Source organism: Ochotona curzoniae, unplaced genomic scaffold, assembly GCF_017591425.1.
Source record: "Ochotona curzoniae isolate NIBS_2020 unplaced genomic scaffold, NIBS_Ocur_1.0 patch2, whole genome shotgun sequence".
Classification (NCBI taxonomy): Eukaryota; Metazoa; Chordata; class Mammalia; order Lagomorpha; family Ochotonidae; genus Ochotona; species Ochotona curzoniae.
In genome coordinates, this window is record NW_024466750.1 from 130412 (window position 1) to 155205 (window position 24794).

The 24794-nt window shown below is 51.4% G+C and overlaps 1 protein-coding gene across 1 annotated transcript in view; it reads right to left on the bottom strand.

The window, feature by feature from the left end:
• LOC121166675 (KH domain-containing, RNA-binding, signal transduction-associated protein 3) overlaps positions 1-21877 on the bottom strand; it is a 142290-nt gene extending 120413 nt beyond the window's left edge. Inside the window, exon 1 of the mRNA XM_040995923.1 lies at positions 21744-21877. Coding sequence (XP_040851857.1) covers positions 21744-21831 — 88 coding nt within the window. The 5' untranslated portion in view covers positions 21832-21877. The remainder of the gene's footprint in view (positions 1-21743) is intronic.
• Positions 21878-24794: the final 2917 nt, after the last annotated feature.

Below are 24794 nucleotides of genomic sequence, written 5' to 3' on the forward strand. Positions count from 1 at the left end.
CTTCTTCCGGTTCTCCCAGGCAAGTGCAGGGTCCCAAAGCTTTGCGCTATCCTTGACTGCTTTCCCAGGCCACACACAGGAAGCTGAATGAGAAGTGGGGCCGCTGGGATTAGAACTGCATCCATTTGGGATCCTGGGTCATGCAAAGCAAGGATTTTAACCACTAGGCTACTGCGCCAGGCCATCTAGGAAATTCTTTCAGCCAGCAGAGACTGCCACTGCCTCCTGGGATCGGATCAGACAAGAATAAAATAACAACCCAGGATGACAAATGCTGTCACATATGCAAAGTACTCTAAGAGTTGAGGACAAAAGCACCCAGGGCGAGGTTCCTCTGGGTGAGGAACCTGAGGTAATCCTGGACTAGAAAGGAGAGAGACATCAGTTGGGAAAGGGTACCTGTCTAAAATAAAACCAACACACAGAAGCAACTGGCGGAGATGACCCTGGACAGGCAGACAGGCTGGCGGAGATGACCCTGGACAGGCAGACAGGCTGGCGGAGATGACCCTGGACAGGCAGACCGGCCGCGTAGAGATGACCCTGGACAGGCAGACAGGCTGGCGGAGATGACCCTGGACAGGCAGACCGGCCGCGCAGAGATGACCCTGGACAGGCAGACAGGCTGGCGGAGATGACCCAGGACAGGCAGACAGACTGGCGGAGATGACCCTGGACAGGCAGACCGGCCGCGCAGAGCAATCTGAGGACTCTAGCTAAAGAATCCCACATGCAGAGGAGGGTTCTGCTTGGACTTACACGCTGTATTGCCACTTGGTAAATGCAAACACTGCAAGGAAGGGAACAGCACCACGGGAAGGAAGCAAATCCAGACGGCCAGAGGTGTGAGCGCAGAGATCCAGGAAAGAAAGCTCAGAACATCAGAACGCGCGCATCAGGAGAACTCAGCTAAGCACCCAGCACACGCGCCAGAGGCCCATGCAGCCACAGAAACACAGCACTCGGCTTTCTGGCTGCCCCTAGAAACTGATGACAATATTAAAATTGTTAATTTATAAAATGTTGCATAGAACATGAAGTACAAGTGTCTAAAATTATTGCTAATGTTTACCTCGAACTGGTTGGTTTACAGAAAATGAGTTTTTTTTCCTTTTTTATATTATCCATTTTCCTATAATAAACAATCATTCAATTATGTAAAGACGGACCTCAGTTTGGGTCTTTTCTCTTTTAGCCAATATACCTGAAGTTTTAATTTTGTGCAGGTGCCAATTATATCAGTCTATAAAAGACATAAACCTTGGTTGCATGAAACTTACACTCTGGCAAAGTACAAGCCAGTCATTACTAGAAGATGGAATCTACTTGTAAAATTCCATTCTGGGCCAATGTTGTGGCACAGTTCGTTAAGCAACCACCTGCAAAGCTGGCATCCCATACAGTTGCCATTTCAAGTACTGGTGACTCCAATTCTGATTCTGCTCCCTGGCCAGAAGAGAAATTGGCCTAAAAGCTTAGTGTCCCGTCACCCACATGGGACATGCAGCTGCAGTTCCAGGTTCCTGGTTCCTGCCTAGTCCAGCTCTGGTTGCTGTGTCTACTGAAGATGCAAGATCTCTGTATTTCTCCCTTCCTTTATGAGACTCTGCCTTTCAAATAAATACATCTTAAAAAACCATACAAGGGCCCAGTGGCATGGCCTGGCGGCTAAAGACCTCACCTTGAATGCACCAGGATCCCATATGGGCGCTGGTTCTAATCCCAGCCGCTCCACTTCCCATCCAGCTCCCTGCTTGTGGCCTGGGAAAGCAGTCGAGGATGGCCCAAAGACTTGGGATCCTGCATCCATTTGGGAGACCTGGAGGAGGTTCCTGGCTCCTGGCTCCAGATCAGCACAGCACCGGCCGTTGCTCTCACTTGGGGGATGAATCATTGGACGGAAGATCTTCCTCTCTGTCTCTCCTCCTCTCTGTATATCTGACTTTGCAATAAAAATAAAATAAATCTTTAAAAAAATCCATACAAAGGGAAAAGGAAGGAACATATCCTAAATTTATTTGTTTTAATAGACCTTGAGAGTTTTTTTGCAAGCAAAATTGCCATGCCTTCTGGAAATGCAGTCCCTTTCCCTCCGGGCGCCTTTTATTCCGTCTGCCCAGCATGCCTGGCTGGCACCTGCAAGACAATGATGAATGCAAGTAAAGGGAAAGACATCCCTGCCTTGTTCCTGGTCCGCACCTCTACTGTTTACTTAGCTCTGCATGCTTTAGAATGTCTCTGTCACTCCCAGTTTGCTCAATGTTTCCATCACGAAAGGGTGTCACAACATGCCAAAGTCTCTTCCCGTATCCATTAAAATGATTACCTAGTCTTAATCCTTCAGAGACGCTGTTGGATCCTAAACATCACTCCTGGATCAATCCCATGTGTGGATCCCATTTGTACAATCCTTTACACACTACTGGGTTTAGTTTGTTGGTATTTTGTAAAAGTGTCTATATATGTATACATACATACATATATATATGAAAAGGTCATCTTCCCATTCTATCACTGTTATAGCTCTTGCCTATTTTCCTGCCAAACAAGCATCTTTTACTTTTTCACTTGTTAAGCTTAATTTTGTTGACCATTAAGCCCTTGATTTAATGTAAATTAAAAAATCATCTCAAAAACTGAAAAAAAGAGAATTCTATCTGAATGATATTTAGTCTGTTAAAAAAAGTGAAAAAATAATTTAAAACATAATAAAAATGAGTGAGGCAGCTTCCATAGCATAAATGCCCCAGCACCCATACCTCACGGGCTGTGCAAGCTCCCCCTTGTCAGGTGATGGTGATACACGCGGGATGAGGACCTTTACAAGAGAGGCTGCAGGGAGTCTCTCTGCCCGCTTCCACCTGTGAGGCCACACCGGAGGGAATCTTACCTAGGATATCCACCACGCAAAGTAGGGTACCGAAGTACCCAACTATTAGCATTAAATGATTCAAAGGATTTAAGGACACTGTATTAGTTTCTTATCAGCAATGTAACAGATTATCCTTCGATGATTTAACAAAGTAACACAGATACATAATCTCAGAATCAAAGATCTATCCTGGCTGTGTAAGGCAGCACTCCTCTTAAAGCTCCAAAGGAGAATCCTTTTCCTTGTAACACACTCCGTGGCTTACAGCCACCGGATCTGAATCTGCTTTGCTGCCACCTAGCCTGCGGCAGACTGCCTTCTGCACAGAAGGAGGTCACTCTGGACCCACTCACATGATCCAGGATTATGTATCTATCTCAAGGCGCCTAACTTAATTCTATCTGCAAATTTCCTCTGCTACATAAAATAACACTCACAGACCATGGGGATCAGGATAGCGACATTTTGGGGGGTGAGTGTACCCAGCATATTTCAGGCTACCATAAACATTTCCTGATACAAATTCCCAAATCAAGTTCCAGTTTGTTCCCTGTCACAGAGCTTATCAGAGTCAACTGAGTCAAACACATCTTAGTCATAATTAAAAACCGCTAACCTTGTGTTGTGTGAGCATCTATCGCTGATCCTTTGTTAGAACAACACAAGACGACAGGCTTCACTGATTTTAAGACACACTGTCCCCTTAAACGTATGTGCCACCATTTCAGACCATATTTCCTCTCTTCATGTAGATAATGCAAGTAACGGTACTAAGGAAACTTTACTGGTGATATTTTTCAAACCGATGGCAACATTATTTAATAACAGTGAACTTAATTTACTAGGAAACTGTGGATTACACGTGAACTGACACTTCACCATGCAATGCAACAACAAAACCAGTGACATACTTAAGTTTTTAGAGGATAACAAGGATCCTACTTTTGTTTTTCTCAAGGTCCTTCCCCTTCCAAAAAACAAACAAAACAAAACAAAACAAAACAAAACAAAACAAAACAAAAAACATGAAACATCACTACAGGCAGAGAGCCCCACCCCACTCTGCTAGTCTGGTCTGGGACACCAAGCTAGGCTAGCGCACCGGAGACATGGAGGTGGCCAAGGAGTAGAGCCTCTTACCCGAGCCCTAAAGGAAAGGAGATGAGGGCAGGGAGTGGAATCCATTATGGTTCCTATGCAAGTCTCTGGCCAAAGCCCTTTAATAATACAAAATATGATTGCTTCCTTTAATGTTGCCTCTGCACAGGGATCTTCTGAGTCTGACACAGGCCCTGGTGAGGAGCTAGAATTTATTTTCAAGAACATGAAGGCACAATCATTATCAGCTATTGCAGCTACACTAACCAGAAACATCCACAAACAAAACAGTTACCATCTACAGGCTGTGAATGACTGGAAACCATAAAGTATGTCATTTAAATTCAAAATCCACAAGGAAATTGTAAAGCAACTCAAAGCCAGTTTGAAACACTGATGAAAACAAGCCACCTGGAGCCACTGAGCTCTCTGGACAAACAAACCTGTGGAGGTTTCAGTTCATCTAGGAGGAGGTCGGCAGCCTAGCCCGGCCCAGGCAGCCCCCAGCCTTGGTCCTCATTTGAACTGGTTGGTGTTACAGCCCGACTCAGCCTGTCCTGCACATGTCCTGCACCTGTCCTGCACCTGTCCTGATTCTCACATCTGCCAGTAGGTGTTATGAACTGGTCCAGTTGGCCCACCCATAGACCTGACCCACAGCATACCAGTGAGTACTGTAACTTGGACCTGTCTGGGCTGCTCCCAGTCTTGGTTCTTGGTTCTCACCAGCAGGCACTGTGTCCTGACACAGGAGTTCCCCAAGCTACTCTATCAGGCCACCTTCCAGTCACAGATCTTGCACATATTGCTGAGTGCTCTGCCCAGCCTGATTTGACTCACCTCATGTTCTAGCATTCACCAGCAAGTACAGCGGCCGTGCCTGCCTGGCCCATTCAGCTCTTACCACTGGGTGCTGTAGCCCAGGCCCACCTGTCCCTCCGTACCCTAACTCCGTTCTCCCCTAAGTCCTGGCTCTCACAAGGTTTACCACGTGCCAAGACGCAGTTCAGCCTGTCCTACACTCACTCTATTCTCACGAGCACCAGAGGATGCCAGAGCCCAACCCAGGGTGGCACACCCCAGACCCAGTCCACAGCCACGCTGAGGGATGCTCTAGCCATGTCTAGCCCAGTTTGTTGCCCCCATCCTGCTCTCACACTCACCAGTGGGAACCACAGCCCAGTAGAGGCATCCCTTTAGCTTCCCGACCATATCAGCTCCCAGCCACAGAGCTTGCACATGCCAGTGATTGCTCTGACCCACTCTGGTGTAGCTTATTCACCATTTGGTCTTTACCATAAGATTCTGCAGCCTGGAGAGGCCCAGCTCACCCCTAGTCCCAACTCTCTCTGGTGCTGCAGCCTAACCCTGCCCAGCTTGCCCCACCACTGGCATTCATGCAAACCAGTAGGTGTGGCAGCCTAGCCTGGAATGGAAAAACACTCCATCCTGGCTCCAACGCACGCCAGTGTACTATGGTTTGTCTTAGGATTTCCTCAACCTTGGGGCAATGAAATCAGCAGCATAACTACTGAAGCCACCTACACAGCATCCTTGGAACAGGCTCCACATCAGGGAGCCCGGGGTGACAGTGGCTGCACCCCACCCCAAGGACTGATGAGATCAGGTTGCTGGGATCAGCCCCCTCCCCTTCCCTCTTCACTTCCCCCAAATACAGAGAAAAAAAGTTGGGAAACCAATTGTCTTATCCACTTTTCCCCATTCCTTAACCCTTCCAACCCTATCAGTGGTCTACATGGGTGTACATCCTTCTCAACCATGCAAATATCATCAAAAATAAAATAAATTCATTATTTTTTTTTAAAAAAAGAAAGTATTTAGAGGGCAAGTTCAAATCCAGCACATTCAAATTTTCAGAAGAACCAAATTTTTATGAGGCACTGCTGAAGTGCAGCCCAGAGATGGGGAAAGAGCAACTTTTCCACAGCATGCTACTCGGGAGACAAAGGGTCTATGGTCTCCACAGAGGCCACGTTAACGCTAAGTAAGCAGGATCCAAAAATTAACTCACTCACTATCCACATCACAGTTACGTCACATCCTGTGCCCAAGGTGTTTCTACTACAACAACGGCAATAACCCTGAGCCCCGTTCCCTAGCCCCCCGGGCCCCGTTCCCCAGCCCCCCTGGGCCCCGTTCCCCAGTTCCCCAGCCCCCCTGGGCCCCGTTCCCCAACCCCCCTGGGCCCCGTTCCCCAGCCCCCCCCCCCGGCCCCGTTCCCCAGCCCCCCGGGACCCCGTTCCCCAGCCCCCCTGGGCCCCGTTCCCCAGCCCCCCTGGGCCCCGTTCCCCAGCCCCCCTGGGTCCCGTTCCCCAGCCCTGCTGGGCCATGCATAGCTCCTGTGCAGCATCACTTAGCTTTACTGCAGCACTCACTACCTGCAAGCTAAAGGACTCTTCATTCGGCTGATTCCCCACAGAGCTCACAACTCTAAAGGCAGGGAGGAAGTATTACCCAGCTCTGTGTCCCAGCACTTGGCTCACACTAAGCACACAGTTCTTACTGAATAAAAGAAGCATGAAGTGACCACTTTTCAGGGCTAGTGGGAAAGACTGGAGAAATTCAAGCTCTGCCAGTCTTCAGCTACAGGTTCCCCTTCCAGAGGTCTAAACGATGACTTCCTGGAACAGGCTAAATGTCCCTCTCTGAGCCTGGAGCATGTTCCTGCCAGCCTAGAGAACTTGGGAGAAAGAGAGGACTCCCTCTCCATTCCCTAAACATGCAGACACTGGCACGTTTCCTAGATGAAGAAAGCGACATTTGCAGAGAATATTACAAAGCTGATGTTCCGATCTAAGGGCAAAGTCTGTATAAAAATCTATATGAGTATGATCTAAAAATAGACAGATAGTTATATTTTACTTTTTTTTTCCTAATCCCCTGTTTGCTAACACACAGACAGGGAGCTGCGGCTCACCACCTGGTCTTGACTGATGGCATACTCAGTGATGGCCATTGTCAAAAACAGAACACACGCCCTTCCACTGCTCTGACACACACACACACACACACACACACACAGCAATTCCTTTAGTACCTTTCATATTAAATGACAGCAATACAAAAGATGGTGGCATCTAGGCAAACAAAGCACAACGCCGTGAGGCCCCTGCAGGCCCAAACGTACAGCTCCGGGGGGGGGAGAGAAGCTGCCCGCTGCCTTGCACTTTGACCGGAGCGGCCACACAGCCACGCGCTGTCCAGGAGCAGAACTCACACACTCTTTCTCCAGAACAAGTGAACTGTCCCGCTGCGTGCAACAAACGGATGCCCTGCTGACCAACAGACCAACTGCGCACCGTGCTTCAAACTGACTTCTGAGTATCTGCAATTTTTAAAAAAAGCAATCAATAACGAAAAGCCTGCCTGGACCACTGGACACTGAGCGGACTGAATCTGACTTTGAGCTCTCGGTGTTCGCTGCGATGACTAACGCTTGCCAGCTTTCTCTGCCAAGCACCACCCCGACGGCAGGCAGTGGACGCCATCCCCTGAGAGGACGTGCTGTCCCCTGAGCCTGGGCTCACTCCACATGACTGCTGCAAACGAAAAGCTTCTCTGAATAAGGCACAGCAAAAAGAGTGAAAACAAATCCATTCTGAAACAGCAGAGGAATGAAGCCTTCTGGTTTGTCACCCTGCAGAGCGGCCGGAGGCTCAGCTCTCTGCCCAGCCCCAGGGCCTTCGCACTACTGCCTGCACAAACAGCACTGCCTCCAGAGCTCATTAAGAAACAGGTCAGTATCTTATTACAAGAAAACACTGAGCTTATGAAATTCTTTCTATTATTTTATATATTGTACGCGGTAAAAGATTAAGTTTTTAAAAGACTCACAAATAAGAGCAACAACAAACCGACAAATCGCAGTAAAGCTAATATCCAAACAGAAGTAGTAAATGTCATGTGATGTAAATGCCTCACAGTCATCAACTCTTCTACCCAAATAGTGTCACTGCACGAGCTGTGAGTGAAACGGGTACACAGCTGGGTAAAGGCCAAACCAAAACCCTACACTTAGAGTGTCTCCCATGCCAGCAGAGCCAGTACAAGTCTGTTTGTATAAATATCTATCAGAAAACAAACACATTCTTTCATTTACACAAGAGACCAGAGACTATTTACTGTCTTGACTGAAAATGATGGCTGGCCCAAGTACCCACGGAGACAACAGGCACACACCCACGAGTGGCATCTCCTCCCAGCCGTCTGGGAAATAGCACAAAGGCAGTCACGCACCACGAGCCCATCTGGGCTTCTGAATGGCATCCACTACGCTAAAACCAAGCAGAGCACCCAACAGAAATGTGAAGTTCTTCGAGTGAGGACAGACGGCTGCCTCAAAGTTTAGGAGAAAGAGAAAGCTGTCTCTCCCTCAGTGTAGCACCCTTCTTTCAGCAATGCTCCGTCTACAGATCTATACAGATGTGCGCGCCTTGTGCAAGAGGCACAGTAGTGTAACACTGCGCACATCCTCCGCACAGCTGGAACTGCTCAGACTCCCTGCAGTACCTGGCACAGGCTGCATGCAGAGGAGTTGCTACATCATGTAAGAACAGTGAGAATCTGCACACATTCAGTGCAGGTGCATTTTTCCCCTAAATATTTGGGATCCACAACTGCTCAACTCCAGATATAAAAGAACAACTTACGGTACTCAAAAAAGAAAAAAAAAGTATGGGATAATCTTGTAAAAAAGATTCGAGTCAGGGCAAGGGGTAATGACCATGTTTGGGGCAAGTTAAGAATCAACTACATAGTAATATTAAAGAACAATAATCCATTGAATTAAGGACCAATCCATGAATTTAGAAAACATAGGAGAGAGAGAGTGGGAGGACGAAAAGTAAAAATGTTCCCTTTCAATAGAAGGCTAACCAATAAGTGTCACTAGAATAAGTGAGTTATAAATTATCACTTTACAACCGTTACAGCAATAGAAATATTTGAAAATACTAATGGATTATATGCAAATATTAAAATATGAAACATGAATGATCTGAATTATATTTAATAATATCAAATATTTGTTAAATAATATGTAAAATATTAGTAGATGCTAAAATCTGTGAGAGTTTAATGACAAGCAAATATTTAGTCTAAAAGTATCTTCCACAAAGTAGAACTAATTACAAAAGAAAAATAATAACTGCACAGTAAAGATAACTGATACCAGGTTGGTCAAGTGCTCCAACTGCCAGCACTGCCCACGATGGGATGACGTCACACTGAGACCATGTACCCGTGGTGTGAGAACTAAGCATGGGTCATCCCTGACGGTCCTTCCACTGTGTGTGCATGAAGGAACTGCCAGCACTGCCCACGATGGGATGACGTCACACTGAGACCACGTACCCGTGGTGTGAGAACTAAGCATGGGTCATCCCTGACGGTCCTTCCACTGTGTGTGCATGAAGGAACTGCCAGCACTGCCCACAATGGGATGACGTCACACTGAGACCATGTGGTCATCCCTGATGGTCCTTCCACTGTGTGTGCATGAAGGAACTGCCAGCACTGCCCACGATGGGATGACATCACACTGAGACCACGTACCCGTGGTGTGAGAACTAAGCATGGGTCATCCCTGACGGTCCTTCCCCTGTGTGTGCATGAAGGAACTGCCAGCACTGCCCACAATGGGATGACGTCACACTGAGACCACGTACCCGTGGTGTGAGAACTAAGGATGGATCATCCCTGACGGTCCTTCCACTGTGTGTGCATGAAGGAACTGTCCTGGGCTGAGACATTCTACAGAACAACTCGCCTGTGGAGCTTACCAAACACCTATCAGAAAGGCAACTGCTCTGGCTAAAACATGACAGGAACCTGGCAACTAATCACAACTGCATCTTGGAAAGGCAAATGAGCACGTGGACTACATCACTGCTAAACTTCTGAACTGTGACCACTGTACTCAAGGCATAAAAAGAAACACACAGCAAGGCACTCAGGGGCTGCTGCTGAACCTAGGCGTCCCTGTCGCCCACAGGGGCCTGAGGTCCAGTACTACCTCTGACTCTGCAGCTTCCTGCTCACATCCCCAGGAGCAGAAGCGACAGTGCAGTGCCTGAGCTCCTGGCAGCCTGGGGGAGACTGGCATTGGTACCAGCTGTGCCCAGCAATCACAGGTGTTTGAGGAGTAAACCAGCAAAAGACAGTGAGTACGTTCTCTCCTTTCAAAAAATAAAAAAAAAAAGAATGTTTAGGAATATAAAGGGCATAGTACATGTACCTTGTTCTCAAAAGAATCATGACAGTAATTATAGATGAGAAACCAGTGGCAAATGTTAGTTGGTAAATAATGTAAAGAGTACACAGGGTTCTTAGCACTACTCCATCAAATCTTCCGTAAGTTTAAAATGATTTCTGAATAAAAATGTCAATGCCAAGAAGAAACAAAGGATTTAAAACGGAAGGAAGGGGTGAGGAAGTAGACAAATGACTACAATACGTTCTGACAAGGTAGACTAGGAAGATGTTATGCAAACAAACAAGGACTCAACCAATAACTGACAGCAGGCAGCAAAGGAACACGCCGGTGCCTCATGCTGTCCCGGAAACTGACAGATCCCTCCTGGACATCCCTCGAGGCTGTCTGGACACCGCAAAGTTAGATGCCATCTCATCAGACTCCAAACTCCCCTCGCTCTTCTGCCATGGCACTTCAGACTCTTGAAAATGTTCTGTGCTTATGTTTATCTCCTCTATTACATTATGATTTCACAGCCAACACATGATGCTGTTGATGCTGTCCGCACTACGTGATGCTGACCACGCCCACGGCAGGACAGCAGCAGCCAGCGGCCCTGTCCACACTACGTGATGCTGACCACGCCGGGAGGACGGCAGCAGCCAGCGGGCCTGTCCACACTACGTGATGCTGACCACGCCCACAGCAGGACAGCAGCAGCCAGCGGCCCTGTCCACACTACATGATGCTGACCACGCCGGGAGGACGGCAGCAGCCAGCCCTGTCCACACTACATGATGCTGACCATGCCGGGAGGGCAGCAGCAGCCAGCAGCCCTGTCCACACTAGGAGGACGGCAGCAGCCAGCGGCCCTGTCCACACTACGTGATGCTGACCACGCCGGGAGGACAGCAGCAGCCAGCGGCCCTGTCCACACTACGTGATGCTGACCACGCCCACGGCAGGACAGCAGCAGCCAGCAGCCCTGTCCACACTACATGATGCTGACCACGCCGGGAGGACGGCAGCAGCCAGCAGCCCTGTCCACACTACGTGATGCTGACCATGCCAGGAGGACGGCAGCAGCGGCCCTGTCCACACTACGTGATGCTGACCACGCCCACGGCAGGACAGCAGCAGCCAGCGGCCCTGTCCACACTACATGATGCTGACCACGCCGGGAGGACGGCAGCAGCCAGCAGCCCTGTCCATACTACGTGATGCTGACCACGCCGGGAGGACAGCAGCAGCCAGCAGCCCTGTCCACACTACGTGATGCTGACCATGCCAGGAGGACGGCAGCCAGCAGCCCTGTCCACACTACGTGATGCTGACCACGCCCACGGCAGGACAGCAGCAGCCAGCGGCCCTGTCCACACTACGTGATGCTGACCACGCCGGGAGGACGGCAGCAGCCAGCGGCCCTGTCCACACTACGTGATGCTGACCACGCCCACAGCAGGACAGCAGCAGCCAGCGGCCCTGTCCACACTACGTGATGCTGACCACACTAGGAGGACGGCAGCCAGCAGCCCTGTCCACACTACGTGATGCTGACCACGCTCACGGCAGGACAGCAGCAGCCAGCGGCCCTGTCCACACTATGTGATGCTGACCACGCCGGGAGGACAGCAGCAGCCAGCGGCCCTGTCCACACTACGTGATGCTGACCATGCCGGGAGGACGGCAGCCAGCGGCCCTGTCCACACTACGTGATGCTGACCATGCCGGGAGGACGGCAGCAGCCAGCGGCCCTGTCCACACTACGTGATGCTGACCATGCCGGGAGGACGGCAGCCAGCGGCCCTGTCCACACTACATGATGCTGACCACGCCCACAGCAGGACGGCAGCAGCCAGCGGCCCTGTCCACACTACGTGATGCTGACCATGCCGGGAGGACGGCAGCCAGCAGCCCTGTCCACACTATGTGATGCTGACCATGCCCACAGCAGGACGGCAGGGCCAGCCAGCGGCCCTGTCCACACTACATGATGCTGACCACGCCGGGAGGACGGCAGCAGCCAGCGGCCCTGTCCACACTACGTGATGCTGACCACGCCGGGAGGACGGCAGCCAGCGGCCCTGTCCACACTACATGATGCTGATCACGCCGGGAGGACGGCAGCAGCCAGCGGCCCTGTCCACACTACGTGATGCTGACCACGCCGGGAGGACGGCAGCAGCCAGCGGCCCTGTCCACACTAGGAGGACGGCAGCAGCCAGCGGCCCTGTCCACACTACGTGATGCTGACCACGCCGGGAGGACGGCAGCAGCCAGCGGCCCTGTCCACACTACGTGATGCTGACCACGCCGGGAGGACGGCAGCAGCCAGCGGCCCTGTCCATACGACATGCCACACAGGTCACAGAGCACCTCCTCACATGCATCTCACTTCACTGTCACAAAAACTCCCCAGAGGACTTGGATTCCTTCATCAGTTTGCAGACGTGGAACTGAGGCTGAGAAGGATCATCCCACACGTAGAAGTGGCCGACAGACTTACTGAGTCTCCATCTGACTGCAGAATCCTTTCCAGTTAGCCGTGAACTGCACGTGGCAACAAGGGAAAGGTGAGCAGGGTCATCCAAGCATTCTATTTATACCCTCTGGACACACGCAGATGAAAACAGGGATGAAAGAGACACACGTGGGAGGAGGGAAAGCTATCAACACTCCCCCACCACACTGACAACAGGTGCGGCCTGAAACTTCTATGTAAAAGGCAATCTGAGAGGACCAGAAATACAGAAACAAGGACAGTACCACTCTGGAGACCCAAAACTGTCATTTTACCTTAGTGACAACACAATGAGGAGGACATCAATGCTATTCGAGGATGAGGAGACAGCAATGGCTCAGAGACGTCAAATAACTAGTCTAGAACACATACTTAGCAATGTTAAATATTCACAGTTGAGGCCCAGCACGGTGGCCTAATGGCTACAGTCCCTGCCTTGCCTGCGCCAGGATCCCATATGGACACCAGTTAATGTCCTAGCTGCTCCACTTCCCTTCCAGCTCCCTGCCTGTGGCCTGGGAAAGCAGGAGAGGAGAGTCCAAAGCCTTGGGACCCTGAACTCACAGGAGAGACCCAGAAGAAGCACCTGGCTCCTGGCCTTGGGTCGGCTCAGCTCCGGCCATTGTGGACACCTGGGCAGTGAACCAGTGGATGGAAGATCTTTCTCTTTGTCTCTCCTTCTCTCTGTAAAACCTGACTTTCCAATATAAATAAATAAAACTTTAAAAAAAATTCACAATTCAATTTACCTGTTTAACAAACATTAGTTGAATAAACAAATAAAATTTGTGTAGTCCTACGGCCACTTGATCCATTATTAGATCTGCTAAAAATCACTTAAAAATGCAACCACGGCTTCATGCAAACATGTTCTCCTTTTGTACCTGGTTCTGTTCAAGCCACATCAGCTAACACAAAGACTAGGGCAAGCAGAAATCACACCAGCAGACAAATCTTTGTTTACTTACTATATCTGTTTCCTTACACAAATCAAAGTGTGACTTAATCTAGTCTAACACAAATTTAACTAAGAGGACAACGATGTCCTACAACCAGCAAGCAGCCTCAAGTGTGAAAAACTTGTTTCCTGGCCAGTGCATTTGGAGTGCTGCCAGTCAGCTACATGACCTCGAACGAGTCTCCTGTCCTGTTACTCTCCCTGCTCTAATCAGTAGCACAGGAGAGCTCCACGTGGCAGTCACAGACCGAGAAATGTGTGCCAAGGAACCCAGGCACTGTGCCTGCCCACGGGAGGCCCTGGGGAAAGAGTGGCTCTGTAACTTACGCCGACAAATTACAGCTTTCTGAAAATGCCCGCCACAAAATATGCCTATAATGTATTATAAACATTAAAAAAGTAGTGACAATGTATGAAAACCAAAAGTAATGCAAGCAAAGAGATCAAGACTAATTTCAGGGCGGAATGGATGGAACGGAGTAACCGAGTAACCTGGCTATGCGGAGCTCCACCTAGTGGTAACACAGCAGAGTACAAGAGACATAAACAACAAGGGAGAAAAACACCGACAATGAACTGCCCCCCCTCGCTGTGACGGCTTCCCCGAAGCTCGAAACCAACAGCCACCTCAAGGACAGATCAAAAAGCTACTTTCACATATTCTGCTCTTCATCTTACCAAGGTTAAACGCCAATAATATATACGGAACACTTTAAATTCTTAAAATAGCAACAGGGATTGAGTGGAGAAAAAATACAGATATGTGAAAAATTATGAAAATGTACAGCTTACCAATTTAGACTAAGGTACCTTGTGCTTGTAGAGGCTGCTGACTGTCCAGCCTCATTTTTAGACACGCAGTAATAAAATCATTTATGGAAGCTTCCTTGATTAATTTAAGCATCAGGTGCTGTATCTTGAATAGCATACTACAAATCAGAGCTGCTGCTAACTTTGTTGGCAGTATTGGTGAAAGAAACTTCCTACAAAACGAATTTTTCCAACATTTCTAGAATCAGAAAACTAATCCTAATCACATAAGATCACCCTAAGGGGTGACTGAGTGAGTTACATGCTCAATCACTATTTTTTAAATGGATTACTATTGCAATCTAGCATTAAAAAAAAAAAGATTTACTTATTTTTACAGAAAAGTCAGATTTACAGAGAGGAGGAGAGACAGAGAAGATCTTCCATCCGCTGGTTTACTCCCCCAAGCAGCTATAACGACCGCAGCTGAGCCAAACCCAAGGCAGGAGCCAGGAGCTTCTTCCAGGTCTCCCACACGGGTGCAGGGTCCCAAGGCTTTGGACCACCCTCTACTGTTTTCCCAGGCCACAGGCAGGGAGGACGGGAAGTGGAGCGGCTGGGATTAGAACCGGTGCCCATATGGGATCCTGGTGCAAGGTGAACACTTTAGCTGCTAGATTACTGTGCTGGGCTCACACTATCACCATTTTGAAGTTTAAATGTGAAGCCAATGTGCGCACAGCTACCTCAGGTCATTCTGTGAAAACAACACACTTCTTCTCACCTTCACGTGTTACACTCAACTAGACGGGGAAGCTGGGGTCTGCAACAGCAGCTGTACACACCAGAAGCTGCCACTCCCACACTCACTCAGTTCTTGCTGTATAGTTTGTTCCTTGTTAAATAACACCATTTCTAGTTCCTCACTAAACGGTGCACAGCAGATCCTGCACAGCGGCATGGTCAGCAGGTCCCTGCATCGTTCTGCCTCTCTGTATGGCATGCTGTCCCTGCTGCTCAGCAGACCCCATCCAGGACAGGCAGTTCATCTCGACAGCTACGTCATCACAGTTCCCAGAGGAGAGCCAAGCATCGCGAAGGCCCTGTGCGCATGTGCGGCTCCCCGGCCGACAGGCTCGGCACCCCGGCTCGTCGTGCCACCCGCGTGACCTCGGACACTCTCCGAGTGCACACTCCCTCACGTGTGTGCTCAGCTGTAAAAGAACATGACGAATTCTTCTCACTATTGGAAGAATTAAAGGAAACAACATACAGAAGTATGTTACCTGGAAAAAGAGTTTTTCATAATATCTCCATTATAATTCCAATGCGAGTGTAATTTCAACATATCCCACCTTGCAGACAGCCTGAGAACCTTCTTATGTTCTTCACACACCTTTTCTTCCTTGTGCCTATTTTAAGTGGAGGCTTTCTAATTATTGGTTGTGGATATAAATCCTAATGTATTATCAATTGTTTGACAAACAATATTAATATAAAAGGTTGTGTGTCTCTTAAGAGATTTCTCTGAGACAGATCACTAAGTTTCAGTTATTATCAATAATGTTTTCCTATTTCCCTCCAACCACTTAAACACATGCACGATTAACCTCAACCTCCTTGCCCACTGAGGATTTTAAAAGAGCACAGGAAAAACAAGAGCTTGCTTTGTTTTTGATAAGACATGTTTTCAGAAACCCACTTTAAAAATAGATCATGTACAATGAATTTCTCATGCATTTCTATTATAATGAAACTTTTCTTTAGAAACGAGGTTGTACCTCCTAACTCCTTTGCTCAAGTCTCGTCCGAGAACACTGCAGACCTGACTTAAAGTTCAGCCTGACCACACGCAAGCTGTGACTCTGACTGCGCATGTCCCCTTGACATTCCTGAGTCTTAGACTCCACATTTGAAAACAACCAGAGAACTCCAGCAGGGACAAAACAATCTACCTTGCCAAGACACTGTGGTGCTGAGAGAAAATGCATAGAAAGCACCTGGCAGTCGCAAGCTGGGAGTTTATTAAAATCATTTCCCAAAGGCTGAGGACTGCCTGCCAATCCGAGTCGGTCAAAAAATGTGAGCCACTCACACATGAGCGTGAGTGGTGACTCCAGGCAAAGGGGTCTGTGACAGCACTGCTGTCACCAGCATTCAATTTGTAGTAACCACTGCCACTGTGGCTTTGGGCCCACCTTGGCAGCTGTCCGCAGCCTAACTCCTTCAGGTGACAGTTCATTTGGCATATGAAAAGGGCCTCCAAAACTCTGGTTCCAACCTGTCATAAGACAGATCACCAGAAGTATAGGCAAAAGGGCTAATTATATTAGCATGTATTGGCTCAATGAATTCATCAAGAAAAAACAAACAGCTGATTCAAAGTGCACATGACAACAGCTGCTTATTCTTTCCTGGAGCAAAAAACACCTACTGTGCTACCACATTCGAGGACCGCTGGGAATGCACTCCACAGGGACTGGCTGGGCTCCTAGAGACCTGCTCCCACAGTGCAGCTGCTCCAACGTGGCACGCAGCAAAGCAAACGGGAACTGACCCATCAACTCCACATCACCTTCCTAAGTCATCTACTTTTATGATCATTAAAACATCAAAAAGAGTTCGCAAGGACTGCTCACCCAGGGTTATGCTAGATGCTAAGGGTAGAGATGGGAGCCAAGGTCTTGCCTCCTAAGGAACTCCCACCGTCTCAGGGAAGCCGAAAGTCCGAATAATGATGTGAATGGGGTCACGCCAGCACAGTCAGGTACAGAGGGCCACGGGAAACCAGGGAGTGGGCATCCCACAGTCCCTGGAGAAAGGGACAGGTAAGCGGCGGTATGTTCAACCAGAAATGAGAAGTATAAAATGGATGCTGTGTCCTTCAGCTTTCCAGCCAGCAGAGGCTGCAGAAGCAGCTACACACGGAGAGGGCAGTTTTCATTCTCCGTTGGTCATTAGCTGACCATTTCCAAAGAGAGTCACTGGCAATTTAACCATTTAGACACTCAGAATGGCTTGTTTCAAAGAACAGACACGGAATACACTTCAAACCTCAGATGTGATGTGCTTATATTTGTCATCCTGGGCAAGTCACCTCAGCTGCTAGTCTTGATGTCTCCGACAGAAAAAATAAGGTTCAAAACTTCCCTCTCTCCCTGCTCCCCAGGAAAAGCAGGACCCCACACAGAACACGGGGAAGAGGCCCATGAACTGACCCGTCATCTGGTCACCACACTTCAGAGGGGCCATCTAAGGACTAACATGATGTTTGTTCGGGAAGCAGACGTATTCCCCCTCCACTGACAGGCAGGCAGGGACTTCCGAGGAACACCCACGGCCTGGTCCCTTTCCCCGGGGCTTGGCCGGCACCATGGACGCTCAGCACACGTGCCTGCTGGCGTTGAAACTACATCACTGTGGAGCAAAACACACTAGATCAAAAGCTCATCTCTAAGAAGAAAAAAAGAAAACAACAAAATTTAAAAACTGATAATCTAAAGGAAAGCATTAAAAGCTCAACAACTGCGCAGACTCCACTGGGGTAGAGCGGGATGCCAAAATACAGTTCTGCAATCTTGATGCTTACTCTGGCTTCACGGCTCCCGGAGGGGCCCTGCAGAAGGAGCCCTCCGGAAGGAGCCCCCCGGAAGGAGCCCTGCAGAAGGAGCCCCCCGGAAGGAGCCCTGCAGAAGGAGCCCTGCAGAAGGAGATCATAAGTCACTGTGCACAAGGTGAAGGGCAGCCTCCCTCCACACCTCTGCACCTCCACACACGCCCTAACCAGTACCAACAATCTCAACACTTGAGAAACGGATGCAACATAAACCATACTCTTCCTGAAATAAGAGCTTCACCAAACTGACACAGGCCACTTTGAGTCTTACACCCTCTGCTCATTTCCTCTCGGAACTAACAACTAAATACAACCTGGCAATGAACTGGCCACAAGTCCATACATTATTATCAGATAATTAAAAAAAAACAGTGTTACATACTTTTATTTAATGGTTATCTGACTTGAGTTGAAATCTAAGCCAATACGGGAGCAGTGGATTAAATTATAATTCCTAAAACATTTCTAAAGATGTTTTCTAGAAGAGTCAGCACATCCCTCACCAGCAAACATGACTTAAAAAAAAAGCCACACCATTCCCCTCTCTCATTAACCTCACAGGAGCGACACTGGCGGTGCAGGGAGCCGCAGCTGCCCCTAGTGAAGGGCATCAAAGGTCTGTTGCTTCTTACTCTGTTTTAGCAGCAGCTGAACAAGACCCACTACTTTTGTTAAAGAAATTCAGCAGTGAGGGATGGGGAACAGAACCAGTTATCCCCAGAAAACAGCAACGAGTGAAGCCTGAGTCTGGGGGGAGTGTACAAACCAAGCCAGAGAGAAGACCCTCACCCTCGCCACTTCAGGGCTTACAGGTCAGCACAAAGAAAAAACAACTCGACGTTAAACAATGTTTAAAAAAGATCACACCTCATTTGTAAACTGCTTTATTACTGTAATGTGTTGATTAAAATATTGGTCACAGGAGAGCTTTAATTTGAAATTGCCTCTTAGCATAAGCATTAAAATCTTGCAAAATAAGTCTACCAGGAGCATTTCCCAAATACAGGACTTTTGTTAAAAACCCAGATAAGTCTTTATAAAAGATGCATACTGCTCTCCTTTACATTTAAGCCAACTGGAAAGCGTTACACACATCATTCCAATTTCTGCGTGGCTTCAGGTTAGTGCGTGCCAAGTGCTTCTTCCCATCTTTTGCGGAAAATGTTAAGAGTGACCAGCGGCCTTAGAGACAGAAGACCTGCCAGCAAGCTTACAGAACTGAGGTGCTGTGTTCCCCCAGGAAAATGAGGAAGGGGGAAAGAAAACTGAGAGAGCAACAGGGAGAGAGGGAGGGAATGAGAGAGGGAGGGAATGAGGGAGGGAGGGAGGGAAGGAGGGAGGGAGGGAGAGAGGGAGGGAGGGAGGGAGGGAAGGAGGGAGGGAGGGAAGGAGGGAGGGAGGGAGAGAGGGAGAGAGAGAGGGAGGGAGGGAAGGACAGGCCTGGACTCAGCTATCAGGTGGAGGGAACTAGAGCGGCTGTGCTCCAGGGACTGGAGTGGCCACTACTCAAACACAAGGTACTGTGAGCATTCAGAAATGATATTCAGACAATGTCTCTAATACTTGTCACACCACAGTAAAATAAAGGCTTGCACTGTTGGCCCATCAACGCTGTACAATTCAAACCCAGAATATGAATTACAGTGCTGACACTCACAATAATCTCTAGAAAACAAAGCTTTCTTCCAGTCAAAAATACAGCAAAGTAAGAATAAAAATGCACTATGCTAGTTATTAGATTTAAAATCAAAGTTTCCTAATGATCATTCAAATTGAACTTAACGTGTATTGTTTAAGAAAGCCATCTGCAATTCTGAAGTTACATAACAGCATAACTGGTATGTTCAATGCCGAGGTTTACACGCTAGCTGTCAGTCTGAAGTAACACGTTAACTGGCACAGCTGAGCAGCACCTCAGCCCTCCCAGGGGAGCAGTGTTCCTACAAGACTCAACATCCAAAATGCTCCAGAACCTCTGTTTAACTTACTGGAAGTTAGTCACTTTAGCAAAACCGGAAGCAGAAGCACTGGCGAGCATTAGCAACACAACAGAAACACAGCACGAATAAAGTCAACTTTGAAAAGTGATAGCTCAAAAAAAAAAAAAAAGGTGGTATCCCATTGAACTTTTAAACTGTTCCCTAGATTCGGGACAACACAACTTGGAAAAGTGCACTTACTGCACAACCCACAATGAGACGAATGCCAGCGGACTCATCCACGGTAGACACAAATTACTCTCAGAGACGACAGCCTAGCAGGGAACAAAAGACATGCAAATCATCCAGAAGGAGTACAAACCCAACTGCACAATGACGTGAACATGGCACTTAAACCTACAGTGTTCCCTCTTGTTTAGAAATGCATGCCCATGCTTTTTCACAAACCGATTTTTATTAAAGAAATAATAATAATAATAAAAGCTTGCAATTAAAATGCAGAGCTGTGCAAAGCCATTCCGGGTTCAACATCTTGGAGAGATGTCCCTCCGCCACACACAGAGCACTCTCCCCGGTCCACTACATCCAGAGCCGCCTGGAACTGCATGCCACTGGCAAACCTAGCCACCAGCCCCTGCCTTAAACACGCACCTACACACCAACAGAATATGTCTGCCTCATCTCTCACTTGCAACAATAACAGAGCCACGGCCGGCACCAAGAGCAGCAGCCCGGGCTGAACCAGGCAGCCAGAGCCTCACTCGCCACGCGCGGGGTAACCGAGCTGACCCAGTACGTGTCTGCCTTTTCCCAGGGGATTTGACAAGGCGGGGATGGGGGGGAACAGTGGCCCCAAACCCCTGTCTGAAATAGCAGACACAGCAGAGGGAGAGGGCCGCTCCCAGCAGGGCGGGCTCCATTTACCGTCCATCCCAGCAGATTCTTCAGGCAGGGCAGCCAGAGGATCGCGGTCCTGGGTGTGCCTCCTCCACAGCCCGTCCCTGTTCCTCCCTCCTCCCGCACATGCGGGACCATGCACGCCCTTGGCGGCCGGCTGGACCAGCGCCAAAAGGCAGGGGCGCACAGACTCCTTCGCCAATGTTCTGGATCCTGCCAGCCACCAATAAGGGTCACCCACCTGGCGCTTCCAGGGCGAGGACTGGCGAGGACGAGCAAGGCCACGACGGCCCCCCCCCTCCGTGACTGTCCCAGCGGCCAGCCCGTCAGGCCACGAACGAGTCCCCAAGTCGCCCTGCCTCGTAGGGCAGCCTGCCCGGACACCGGACAAGCGAAGCCCGCGGGGCGAGAGACCTGGACCCCCGGGACCCTGCGTCCCCTTCCTCTGCTCCCCACCACCTCGGGTCTGACCCCGCACCTCCTCCGAGCTTCCCAAACTTCACCAACACTCCTAACACCGAGTCCCCTCAAGTTCTTGCCTTTCCCCTACAGCTTTCTCTGGTTCCTCATTCAGGTTAACCAAACATTGCAGGTCACCGGCTCCCCCTTCGCTGTCCCCCCACCTCGATGTTCGCCATCCCCATTCACAAGTTACCCCCTGGGGATCCCCAAGTCCCCAAAGATTTCAAAGACTTGTCCGGGGGCCTCCGGCTTCTCGCTCTCCGGATACCCCGCACCCCATTCACACCTGTCTCCCGCCAGGCGTCCCGCGTCCCCTCAGGTGCCCACCGGACCACCACCCCCGGGCAGGTGGGTCTCCTCCCGGACCCCGCAGCGGCCCCCCAACGGCCGGCAGTTAACGGCCGGCGCGCCTCACCTTGGTTCACCAGCCGCAGAGCGTGCGTGAAGGAGGGGTCCAGGGAGTCCTTCTCCGCCATCAGCTCCGGCAGGTACTTCTCCTCCATGCTGGCCGGCCGTCCGGGACCCGGGATGCGAGCCCGAGGAGCGCGGGAGGCGGCCGCCCCGCAACCCCCGATGCCGCCCGCGGCCCCAGCAGCCCGGACCCCGGGGCCAGACGCCGCGCCGGCGGTGGCCAAGCCGGGCGGGCGGCCGGGCAGCAGCGGCGGCGGAGGCGCCACAGGGGCGGGAACCGGCCGCTCAGCCCCGGTCCCCGGTGGCCGCCGGGTGCCCGACGCTGGCGGCCGCTGCGTCCGGGCGGGGGCCGGGGCGCTCAGGAGGGGCCTCAGGCCGGCCCCGGCGGCGCGCTCGCAGCCCCTCCAGCGGTGCGGCCCGAGCCCCGCCAGCTGCCTCCGCCTGCGACCGAGCCCCGCGCGCCGCCCCGCGCACTCTGAGCCGCCGCGCGAGCGCCCCGCGCCCGCCGCCTCGCCCCGCCTCGGCCCCGCGCCGCGCCTGCGCGCTCAGCCAAGCGCCGCAGCGCGCGCCGCCCCGTGGGGCCTCCCGTGGGCGGCCCGCGCGCGCCCGCTCCCCACGGGCGGCCCCCGGGCGCTGGGACGGCGAGGCTGCGGAGCGCACCGACCGGGGCGCGGGGCCCGGAGAGGGCGGCCGGCTCGCCCAAGGTCACCCAGCCACGGGACGGGGCTCGATCCCGCACGCGAGCCCAGGCTCGCCCGCGCTGCCCCTAAGCAAGCTCCCGGACGCGCCTAACTTGGGCGGCGTTGCTGCGCCCTCGACACTGGCCAGAAAACCAGGCGGGCGCCTTCCTTCCCCCGCGTGACCGGCCTCCCGAGACCCCGGGCGCGAGGTCGGTTACATAAAAGCGCGCGCCCTTCAGGGCGTCTTTGCCATCCCTGACTTGCTGGTGAGGGTGGGGGGTGCCAGGTCCTGCACGAGTGAGCCGCCGTGCCAGGACAGGATGTCCTCTGTCCCCTTGGCCCGAGGGCCCAGAGGCTTCCCCTGGGGCGCGGGGACTAAGTGTCCCCCAGCGAGTCAAGGTCCTTGCCTGTGCCTCCGCGCACTGACCCGGAGTTGGATACTCGCTAGATTGTTTTATGTAGGGGCAGCTGGCTGCTCTATCCTGTCCGCAGTGACCCACCGCCTCCCAACCCCTCCCCACACTGTCCCCGGCACCACCCTGGCTCGGGTGAGCGGCCGTCTCCGCCTCAGAGCCTCCCCGAGAATATTCCTAAGTTTGGGCAGGCTTCGTGACCTCGTGCCTCGGTTTCCTCATCTACTTCTTTATATATCTCCAGTGTTGGCCATTTAGCTCCTCAGGGAGCACCCCAAACTCTATCGCTGAGTTCTTGTTTGTTTTGGAATTGTCTTCCTGGCCTAGTTGCCCTGTGGGTCGTCGGAAGCTCAGCTTCCTGCCAGCTGTAGCTCTGGGGAACACATGGCAGACAGCAGCCTCACTGCTGGACCTGCTGGACGCCCTGCAGGCCGCGGTGCGCTGAGCCCCCAGGAGACAGCATGAAGGACAGTTGCTGGCGCGCCTCTTCCACCCCAGGCTGCGGACTCGGGCTGGCACGGCAGCGATGCTGCTGCTTAATTCGACCTCCGTCTGAGTTTGTAAGCCCCTTCAGGTGCCAGCACCCCCGCGGGCCCCCAGGGCTTCAAGGGGAATCCTCTTCTGCATCTCCTGGCTTAGGTCTCTGTGCACAGAACTTACCTTGGGGCGTGTCCATTAAGAGCAGCTTGTGTAGGGAGGGAAGCTGGGGAGGAGGGTCCTGCAGCTACTCGGCTGCCGCTCCTCCCGCAGCCTCTGATCTGGGCCTTCTGTCCAGTGACAGTCCTGACCTGCAGAGACCCCCGTGTTTATTGCATGCTTCCTAAGGACCAGGTGCCCTGCTGTGTCTTGGCCACTGTCCTTTCAGCACCCCCACAGGGGTTACACAGTTACAAACCTGGACACCAAAGCTCAGAGCTCTTCCATGGCTCATCTGGGGTCCCACTGAGGCCAGCGAGGACACCCAGGCCCACTTGTCTCTAGTAACGGCCTCTCTCTCCTCCTTCCTGATGCTGCCTTCCCAGGTAGCTGCGCTCCGTCCCCTCCTTGGAGCAGTTGGCAGCAACATCCCGCCAGCAGCTGGAGAGGAGGGCTGCGCACCAGGAATCTGACAGTGAAGGCGCTGCATCTTCTGCTCCAGCCCCTCCTCCTCACAGCAGGTGCCAGCGCATGGAGTGCTGAGTGCAGACCCTCCAGGGAGGAGGGGCTCAGGAAGCCATCCCACCCCCCAAGCTGGCTGAGCCCTGCTGTGGGCCACCTCCACACCCTCTGGTCTTTGTGAGGGCACTTTGCTGCAGGAGCGAACCCTCAGGTCCTCCTGCAAATGAGAAAAGCATTCTGATCTTGAGAAAGGCGGTGATTTTCCTACCTGTGGCTGCAGGAGCTGCTCCCCTCAGTCACTGGGTTTCCAGGCCCCAGGTCTCCAAGGCCACTGCACTCCACGGCACACTGAGCCCCTGTGTGATTCTTGTCTTCCTGGAACAGACTCCCTAAGCTGCACTGAGAAACCCCCGGTTCCCCTTTATCCTCTGGTTAAATCATCAACTTGCCTCCCTGACGCAGGTTCAAGCCATCCCTCACCATCGCAGCCTCACCCAGCATCATGGTCAGCCAGCACAGCACCAGCAGCTGGCCGTCAGTGTGTGCCGTCTGAGTCCGCACCTGCCTCCGGGGAAAGATGGCCTCTTTCCTAGCTGGCCTCGTGCACTGACTGCAGGAGATCAGGCAGCCCCATAGCAGCTCCATGTTCCCAAAGGGGACACAAAGCACAGGGAGAGCATCCATGAGGACTTTCTGCATCTGTCCAGGACTATAAGCTGCTTGCCGCTTGTTCCTTTTTGCAGGAAGGTGAGCCCTATCCAGGTATGCCAAGACCCTGCTGTGCCAAGAGAGAGGAAAAACAAACCTGAATGTGTCCAGGGCCCTGGGTGTGTCCCTGGGCTCTGCTGCTTGCTAAGGGCGCTG